We start from the raw sequence: 9,926 nt of genomic DNA, 5'->3' as shown, positions 1-9,926 counted from the left end.
GGCAACCTTTCAAGCGAAGATCAAGGTCATCAAAGCTTAAGGAGGCATATTATACATCTACACAAAAATGGCGCTTCTAAAGAATTTGTATGTTTCACACTGATTGGGGAAGTAAATTGGTCGAGACTGAGGTCTCTCAATAAACAAAAATCAAATAATTACAATTTTCCAGATATTTTGAATCATATTATGTTAACACAAAATTTTCAGAACTGGGATGCAACTATACACAAAAGTAGCTATTCTTCAATGTTTTGTTTCCACATAGCACTGTAGTTTGATAAGGTTTCTTTAATAGAGTCAACAGTTAAATAGACAATTGGGCTCGGGTGAACAAAGCAATATTGGATTGAATTTTCATTCACTGCAACCTTTTCCTTGATTTGGGAGGAATTTCTCATGTTTTTCCAATTTGGGTTATTCCAACCACAACGTTAATTCCTTTAAAAACCTAAAACATGCCAATGATGCTTATTAACATTCATTTTGCCCGATATTTTTTTATAGTTAATCAGAAGCTGTGACACAATTATCAGCATCATCAGAGACTGCACTTCCCTGCTAGCAGAGGTCTCTCACGACACCTCTGCTAGCAGGTAAAGACTGTACCAACACACCTCCAATTTAAAACCACCAAGGAGGGAGCCATAAACGTGTCCCATTAATGTGAAGTATGAATCCAAACATTTATTGTTTAGACTATGTTTGCAATAGCAGGAACTGACTATACTTTGTTTAGTCGCTTAAAATAAATATTTTCCCTTACACTTGTTATAATGTACAGCACTATGTACCTGTGTGATCCGCTGTTCTACACTGGCCCTTGTAACAAAGCGATAGATCATAACCTAACAAGAAGACGGAGACTCATAATGTAATTTTGATATTCTACATGTATTGAAAAGTAATGTTTAAACTGACGCTCCCTGAGGGGGACATAAGAAGTCTGAAGACAATGACGCCTCTCTCAAGTGCACTGGAGGGTGAATTAAAGAGAGTCTCTGAATACAGGGCTAAACTGTACAGAACAATATGAATGAATTGGACGAAATGAAATGAATGGATGAAAGAATGAATGAATGCATGAAATGAATGTTGAGTTACGGACGAGAGAACATCAGACGTGTTTTTCTTACTGTACATTATATATGAACAGACAAGCCAAGGTCTAAAATCAAAGATTGTTTGATGGTCTGGCCTGGGTTGAACCCATGACCTCCTGCTTGGAGGACTGGGGCCCATTTCTCGAAAGCCTAGACTGTTCACAGTCATATATTTTTCCGTAAGATCATCGAGATCGAGCGCTTTGCGTTACGGGCTGCCATCTTGCACGAGTGTCAAAACTACTTAGGGGGCGGGGGCGGTTTGGGAGGAGGCTATTTTTCTCTCCCCCCCCCCCCCACCCCCAAAGCTATAATCCCCGACGCCGCCCCCTTGGTACATTTGAAAATCAAGATAGCCGTGACGGTAAGACGCGGTATATCTAAACCATCTCACGAAAAAAAAGGGGACTGTGAACAGTCTATCGAAAGTCAAATATTCCAATCAAACTATCAGAATAAAATCACGCAAGCCCTAGCCAACAAACCCGTCCAATATATTTTCTCAACTGCTAATTTTATTATGTTACCTGCAAAAGTACTGAAACCTCTATCTTGAATGTAAACAACAACAGCTTTCGGGGCCCCGTAACTATCGGGACTTTCGAGAAACAGGCCCCAGGTCCTTATGCAACTGAACTAACCAGGATAAATGAAGACTTTATAAAATAAAACAATACACAAGGCACTGAAGAGCACCACTTTGTTAATTAAATACCTTATTGTTTTGACCAATTCTATGAGCCCTGCTGAACGCCTGTGAAGAAAGACAAGAAGGGAAGAAAAGCAACACACATATACAACATCTTATTAGGTTGGTGGATAAAAAATCTTGTAATTTCTTTTTCTACTCCATGGTAAAGCAGGTCACAGCTTTGTAACTGTTAACATGAAACCCAAGTATAAGGAGGTCTACTAACATGCCAAATTTTCTGAACCATTGGATTGGCCAAAATACAATTTTTCATGTTGATGTCATTATTTATGTACATTGTATACGTGGATGCCATTGTGGGGATTCCAGTCTGAGTCATATATAAACACAGTGTCAGCTGTGGCTTAATTGATGCCCAGACCTCCAGCACGAGTAGAAAGCAAGAAACAAAACGTCTGTGCACCAGCAGCTTCAAGCAAACAAACAGGAAAAGAAAAGGCAAGAAAAATAGAGCTCTGATTAGCATCAAAAACAATATTAATAAAACATTTCAATAACTGTAATGCAGGGCTGTCAGTAAGATTTCAAGTTTCAAGGAGTATTCAATTAGTAGGTAGTAATTGAACAGCTAAGAGGTTCTATTGGTTTTTGTTTTCATTTTGCTAACCTATAAAAAGTAGCTGGGGATTCATGTTCCTTTTACAGGGTTCATACAAAGTCAGGATTCATACATGGTCAGGATTTAAATGAAAGGAGGATAATTTCAATTTTTTATATTATTTATTTAAGCTTATTTATCAGGTAACCACCACGAAAAGTTATAAATTTGCCCACCACTAGAAGCTTAGTTTTAGAAAAACAGGAGCACTACACACAATACACTCACACAGTCTGAGGTAACAGCCTGTCATTGATTTGCACCATCTTATACCCTAGTTCTGGTGTTTTGGTCAGAGGACAGTCAACAACAACAACAACAACAACAACATCTTTATTTCTTACATTAAATATACAAATATCACACCACCTGCAAATAGCAAGGCTAATCGAGGCAGGTGGTGTGTAGACGGCTTAAGATTTATTACGAATAGTTGAAGTGAAAAAGTACCATATTTATAATAAAAAAGGTCAGTCACTATCATTGCTTTTTTTCAGTGATTTCATTTGGTCAGACTGACCACCTTTTGCCATTTTGGCCAAATTTTCACAGAGCTACAAAAGTTGCGTCCGCACTGTACGCACACATGCGCACACCTTGTAATCAGAAGAAAAGCAGAAAAGCACATATTCAACAGTAAATATTTCTTTTGTGAAAATCCAGTTTTAACGGTAGCAGTATGAACTATAGCTTAAGATTAAGGTTAATAAGTTTTGAAGATCACCCTAGCTACTTAATAATATAAAATATCCCAATTAAAATTACTGAAATGCTGTTTCCTCCTGCATCACATGTACTTACCATTATTATCAATACATTCCTGCCTAGCTGCTCCATTGACAGTTCCATCAATTCTTTCATATTTGTAACCGTGCCCCTCAAGCAAGGAAGTCTTCTAAGATATCCAGCATTCTCGTCATCTAGTTTGGCCAAAAGCAAACAAGGAGGGGCATTAGTATGTACAATAATTATTATTGCCAATCATTCTACAAATGCGCATTGGATATGAGATGGTAAAAAGCCAATGAGGCGCATAACACTAAGTTGGCTATAATCATCTCATATCCAACAAGCGTGAGTGAAATAATTATTGTTTTATTAAAAGCGCCCACAAAATATCGAGAATTCCGTCTGACTTTATTTGTAAAAACAACCAATTTTCAACTTGTTTTTAATTTTGAACAGATGTGTACAGTTAACACAGGGGACATAGGCGACATAAGTCCTGATGTCATGGTCTATCTGACTTGTGCCGTCATCGGTCTGGGTGGGCGAGGTGTGATCAAAGCATGGACTGAAGTGGCTGCAAGAGTGCGCCTTAATTTACATGCTGACGTCCGATCTCACCTCTCTGGTTCCTCTGCAATTCAGCCATTGGCTGCAAGTGAGGCAAGTTGACACCACATATATATGATGGCTATGCCAATCAGAGCTCTAGAATTGCATTATCCAACGATTCAGTTTTTAATAATACTTATTACTATAGCTTAGTTTGAAAGAGTAATAGCGTGAAGAATAGAGAAGGCATGATAGCATTCATGTTTTTTTTTTTTTCATTGGAGTGGGAGAGTGGACAAGGACTTTGAATTGCACTGTAATATTTTTCACTCACTAAAGGTATTAAAGATTTTTGCAAAGGCCAACAGGGTGATTTCAGGAGAAGGGCAGAACAACGTATTAAATGAATATTCAACTGTGCACTGCTATGTTAGTAATATGTGGAGCATACACATCAACTATAAGCAGTTGAATCACAAATCACGGTGTAGTTCATGTTATAATTACCTGTGAAAAAATGAGAACTCTGTGTCCTTTCTCTCGTAATTTTTTCAACATTTTCTTCAGCAGGACCAGCTTTCCATACGAGTAAGAGCTGCTGTGTCATAGTTACCATTAGCAGTTCTAGGAGCCTCCTAAGGGCCATACAAATGACATAATGGAGGAATTATTATATTTATGGCAAACAGAAAAAGTCTGATTCTAGCCATCCATTTCTCAAATTAGGAACAAAAAGGTAGAAGATGTGTAAAATAATTTCTTCACGTAAACTGGGGCTAAAACGTCTTATTTTTTTCATTTACCTATATAAAATGAACAAAAAACAAAAAGCGAAGTGAAGACTTGGTAAGATAGTAAAAACAAATGCTTGCTGCTTTCTGTACACGTATTTCAAAAGTTATTTATTACTTTGACAGGATCCCATCCAGGGCAACCCATCACTAAATGGTATTTAAGGATAAGATCTGTTAATAGTTCAGGCTGTTGTGAGTGATTTCCCAAAAGGAAATGCACTGGTTGGCTGTGGAGGCGTAGTTCAATCAGCAGTCAAGTGCAAAATGAAGAATTTTGAGTTCATTTCACAGACAACAAATTAATAAAAGTGTAGTCACTGGTATATCATGAAAAAAAAAGTTTCTAACCTTTGAACTTTCAAAACGGGTCAACAAAACTAGTTTGAAAGAATAATGTTTACACAAGTCAGAGATATCAAACTGACATAATTACCAGGGCTGCAGAAGAGAACAAGTATGGATGGTTGCAACATTTCTTCAGCTCCATCATCACATTTAACAAAGACACTTGATGAGATCCTTTGGTGTTCAGAGCCTCAAAATTTCTTGTTAAAATGTATTTGTAGTATTTCCTGTAAAACAAACCACAAAAAACATTCCATTTTTAAACTCACACGATTAAGTGCTATCCCGACATTCACTTGTCTTATTCCTGTATTGTGTTTACTCAAGCTTTCCCTGTCATTAAATTTCATTGAAATAAAATATTATACTAAAGCATGGCTCAGACCATGTGGCCCCGAAAAAGCTGCATGGTATTGATGGAGCCTACAAACTTGGCAAGATACTTCGTACAAATTGTCCTTTCACAGTGATTTTGTTTACTTGTCTGAATAGTCATTTGGTTTTGCAGTTATAAAATTGGAAACATGTCTTCTTGATAATTATTATGTATGACACTTCAAGCATACTGTATATAAGAGGGCCTGTTGTCATTAATACAAGTGTCAACGCTACTGACATAGGCAAACAGTAAAAATGTTGGCCACCACCACTTTTTCTTAGGACATCCCTGAAAAAAAGTCATGACTAGCCCTGGCCAAGGATTGTGATCTTTAAGAATTCTTTTAACAAAACCCAGATGTTGAAAAGATAAGCCAAAAAGTTCCTTGAGACACAGTCTTTTATGAACTGCTATCTTCTGTTGCCTGAACAAAATGGATTTATAATGGCTGTTTTATGAGAAGATTCCAAAACATCTGCAAACATACTTCTGTTGAGGACTCAATTCAACTCTGACGATAAGCTCACTCTTGGAGGGGATTCCTTTCAAGACATCTGCCTTGAGACGCCGCAGCATGTGAGGACCTAGGATATCATGAAGCTTCTTAATCTGGTCTTCCTTAGCAACATACTCAAACTCTGTTAGGAAACTGTTCTGGCTCCTGAATTAGAAAAAAAATAAGAATAATCAGATATATTAATTTTGTCCCCCAAACGGGGTTCATTGTAACAAAAGATCAGCTTGCAGGGCTTGACACTTGTCTGAGAAAGACGATTTTCATTTCTGCAGTAATTTTGTTACAAATTCCAGAGGTGAGAAAAAATATGATTCCCAGTTCAAAAACAAAAGATTTTATTGGAGCTTAAGCATAGAAATGCCTTTGTTTTCTCTTTAAGTCATTACTTTTAGACCCATTTCATTGCAGAAAAATTGATGTTGCTCTCTTGAATTCAGGAAAGTTTTATAACAGACTTGAATTCACAAACAGGATATACTCTTCAAAGAAATCTTCAGGTCGCTTGACTGATCTGTGCATCCTACAGGTTACATGTTGTTGATCGATATTTGTGACCTCTTTATACTAGTTGGTAACATTTAAAAAAACACAAAGTAGAATAAATTATGGTTTCACTAACGTTAAAAACAATAGCATACTTAAACTCTGCAGGATCAAGGAAATTCAACAAATTCCACAGCTCTTCTAAGTTGTTTTGAAGAGGTGTTCCTGTCAGTAGCAGGGTATAGTCTATCGAATAGGCACCGAGAATCTGGAAGAACTAAAAAGACAAATCAAATATTAAATGATGGAAGTTTCTCTCACAGAGATATAACCTCGGCTCAGTAGAAGAAATGTTACTGTGTTGCTATTTGTAAAAAGTATGGAGGAGTAATGGCTGTGGGGCGGTTAATGATGCTCTTTAAGGTGGTTCTTTTTAAGTATGTTGAGAAGTCCTCTTGCATTCCCGTACAAGTGACATTGTCTGTATTTTTATCATTTAGGATTATTGTTTTGCAAAATATCTACCAGTACTTAACTTGGCTATAAGTGAAACTAACTTTAATTTGGAGGTAACATAGAGAACGTTGTTCATAGAGAAGAGAAAAGAAAAGAAAACCATGCCTTAAATCCTGCTAAAAATACCCTGGAACCAAGAAGGGGTACACAGGGCTGTCCTCAAAAGTCAAGGACCATGAAATTCCCTGGCTCCTATGAAGGTGACCCCTGGCTACTTTAAAAAAATAGAGAGGTAAAACCAAAAGAAATCCTTAGCTGTTTGAGTTCCGCCTACTTATTGTATTTACAGTAGTTGTGTTTAAGATTTCTGGGCTAACCTTGGACTGTTTATTCTTAAGCCTGTGAGCCTCATCCACCACTAATACAGCCCAGTCAATAGACTGCAGGGTGGTCATGTCAATTGACACCAGTTCATATGATGTCAACAGCGCTTGAAACTTTACAGGGTAATCTTTCTGGAAACCAGAACACTCAGTATTAATGATCTATTCTTCCAAGGCAAAGGACACAGTGTGAGAAGTACGAGTCCAATAGCCAATTTTACAGTAAAAGGTGGAAATCAGGCTTGAGTTGACCTTGTTTTGATACAACCCTTCCTACTTTCTTATGTAAATTATCTTGTTCTTATACTAAATACTATTTTCAAGCAAAATCTACATAAGCAAACAAAGGAGGTTTGTATCAAACAAAGCCAACCCTAGCCTCATATTCATCTGAAGGCTGGGGTGTAATTCACAACAATAAAATAATAGTCTATTGTGTAAGCGAGAGTACGTTGTCTTAAATCATTGAATGGTTTGAGGTATTTTTGAATGTAACTTAAGTTGGATAAAAAGGCTAAAATTATTCAATTTGCAAACCAACTAGTAGGGAAATCTTGTGGGTTAGATGCTTTTTGGAAGAGGAACCATATGCATAGCTAATGGTGAAGCCATAATTGAGGAAAATCTCAATTTGAATCCTCCTCATACTTCCCTCAGCTCTTAGAACAAAAGGACTTGTCTAATGAACTGGTTGACTTGCAATGTACATGTAATGCATACTTTTTTTTATACTAAATTCATTATACAATCAGCAGGCTTGCAAGGTGATAACCTTATCAAATATTCTTGATTATAGCCTTTAGCTACATTGAAGGGCTTTCACTGGCCAATTCCTGGAGTAATCCATCCTAATGATAAATACAATGTAAGTAATAACAGATAATGTCGATTATCATAATTATCTAAAACATCAGAGACGGGGACTGGGAAGAGCATGATGGCCGACAGTCGCAAAAAAATCTCTCTCTGATTTCTTCATTCGGAAAGGGACAGACGCCGTTATATAAACATCCTCTGATCATATAATCATCTTTAAAACAATGTCTAAACGGAATCAACGTGAAACACGTTCTTCGAGTTCATCTTCTTCACAATATCAACCATCGCCGAAACGCTTGCTCTGCGATGGGACGCCAGGTAAGGACGACCATCACGTCTCACTCGACAACATTATGGATAAGTTGTGTCATTTGGAATCTCGAATGGAAGAACCTCTTCGGCAGTCTAAAATCCGAGTTATCATGTCTTAGACATGAACTCAACGAAGAAATTGAGAAAGTAAAATCGACAGTAAACGATATGGAAACATCATTGAACGCGGCGTGGGACACAATCAAAGATCTCCAAGATGAACTAAAAATACACGCAGAATTCCGAAAGAAACATAAAGAAAGTTTGGAAAAACACCTCGAGGACAATGGTGTTTCACAAAGCGCTAAAGCAAAAATTGCTCTGCAGGAGAGTCAAATCAACCTTTTAAATACGAAGCTATCCGAGGAACAAGAAAAAATCATCGCACTGGAAAACTACTCTCGCCGAGAGAAGCTCCGATTTATGAATATACCGGAGCAAGAACACGAGAACTGCACTGACACCGTTTGTGATATCGTCGAGAACGGGTTGAACATAAACACTCAGAATATATACTTTCATGCTGTCCACAGAGTCGGTAAACCACGTTCGCCTGAGGACTCCCATCACCATCCCCGACCCATCATTGCGCGTTTTCTCTGCCGGGAAGATAGGGACCGTGTTCTTAAAGCGAAAGGAAGATTGAGACACTCGACGGATTATCCAAACGCGTATATAACTAAAGACTATGCAAAGGCGATACAGCTTGAAAGAAAGGAACTAATTAAAGCGATGTTCATAGCACGGAAGAAAGGCATGGACGCTAAAGTAGTGGACAGAAATCTAGTAATAAATGATAACGTTTATGATGTTGGTAATATACCCGACGAACTTAAACCTGCAGCTGAATCTACACGCTCGTAGAAGTTTTCTTTACTCAGGTCAGTGTAATTTGATTTTTCTCAGTTGCCTTTTCATTAATTGCTATTGCAACCTTTAAGACTGAGACTAGTACTCCACGTTTGCTTCAAACGTTGCAAACGTTGTTCAGCGTCAAACTCGAGGAGCCATGATAAGATCCAAAGCCCGCTGGCATAACGAAGGAGAAAAAAACACGAAATACTTCTTAAACTTGGAAAAAAGGCATTTTAATACCAAAACCATAAGGCAACTTCAGCTTGAGAATAGTAGCGTCGTCAAAACAGATGAGGAAATCTTAACAGAAGCAAAATCCTTCTATCAAAACTTATATGCATCACGCGTGCCTGATATCTCTGCTGATGACGCCTTTTTCTTCTCCGAAGAATCTACTGTAAAACTCGACCAACACGCGCAGGAAGAATGCGAAGGGCCCTTAACAAAAGAGGAATGCCTAAATAGTCTAAAAACTATGGCATCGGACAAAACTCCTGGGACTGATGGCCTTCCAGCCGAATTTTATAAGGTTTTTTGGGAAGACATTGAAGGCTACTTACTTAATGCACTTATATGAAATTAAAACCCATGAAAATCCAGTGAAATTTTTCATGATAATTTCACATGTTTTTCACAGGTTTTTCAGGAGATTTTGATGGGAAATTTTCATTGGTTTTTCATGGGGAACATGCCATGAAAATCTCATGAAAAAAGCGTGAAAAAACCCCTTAAAATTCAACGCTTCATGGCCCATGAAAAAAACTTTAACAAACAAAAATCCCATGAAAATGCCATGAAATAGAATGAAACCCGCTTATTTTTTTTTCATGGCTTTTTAATGGTAATGAAAAAGCCATGAATTAAAAAGCTCTTTTTTCATGGTGTCGGAATT

General features: G+C 37.5%; 2 protein-coding genes across 2 annotated transcripts in view; both read right to left on the bottom strand.

The window, feature by feature from the left end:
• LOC140947173 (chromodomain-helicase-DNA-binding protein 4-like) overlaps nucleotides 1-1,895 on the bottom strand; it is a 7,763-nt gene extending 5,868 nt beyond the window's left edge. The window contains exons 1-3 of the mRNA XM_073396238.1: nucleotides 1,819-1,895; nucleotides 795-848; nucleotides 1-6 (exon numbers count right to left, since the gene is read on the bottom strand). The exon at nucleotides 1-6 is cut by the window's left edge and continues 145 nt beyond it. Of these exons, the coding sequence (XP_073252339.1) occupies nucleotides 1-6; nucleotides 795-845 (57 nt within the window). The 5' untranslated portion in view covers nucleotides 846-848; nucleotides 1,819-1,895. The remainder of the gene's footprint in view (nucleotides 7-794; nucleotides 849-1,818) is intronic.
• Nucleotides 1,896-4,228: 2,333 nt separating this feature from the next.
• Nucleotides 4,229-7,120, bottom strand: LOC140926972 (chromodomain-helicase-DNA-binding protein 3-like). The gene is made up of 5 exons (XM_073376642.1): nucleotides 7,043-7,120; nucleotides 6,365-6,486; nucleotides 5,697-5,870; nucleotides 4,919-5,057; nucleotides 4,229-4,326 (listed from the first exon to the last, which is right to left on the bottom strand). Exons 1-5 carry the CDS (start codon nucleotides 7,118-7,120, stop codon nucleotides 4,255-4,257), a joined length of 585 nt encoding a protein of 194 aa, XP_073232743.1. The 3' UTR covers nucleotides 4,229-4,254.
• Nucleotides 7,121-9,926: the final 2,806 nt, after the last annotated feature.

Source organism: Porites lutea, chromosome 1, assembly GCF_958299795.1.
Source record: "Porites lutea chromosome 1, jaPorLute2.1, whole genome shotgun sequence".
In the NCBI taxonomy this organism is placed as follows: domain Eukaryota; kingdom Metazoa; phylum Cnidaria; class Anthozoa; order Scleractinia; family Poritidae; genus Porites; species Porites lutea.
Note: the sequence above shows the minus strand (reverse complement) of the source record. Positions and strands in the feature narration are given on the sequence as shown.

Coding starts and splice junctions, on each gene's coding strand:
- LOC140926972 (XM_073376642.1), bottom strand. CDS start 7,120: ATGACCACCCTGCAGTCTATTGACTGGGCTGTATTAGTGGTGGATGAG. Junction 6,487..7,042: donor TTAAGAATAAACAGTCCAAG/GTTAGCCCAGAA, acceptor TTGTCTTTTTAG/TTCTTCCAGATTCTCGGTGC. Junction 5,871..6,364: donor CTTGATCCTGCAGAGTTTAA/GTATGCTATTGT, acceptor TTTCTAATTCAG/GAGCCAGAACAGTTTCCTAA.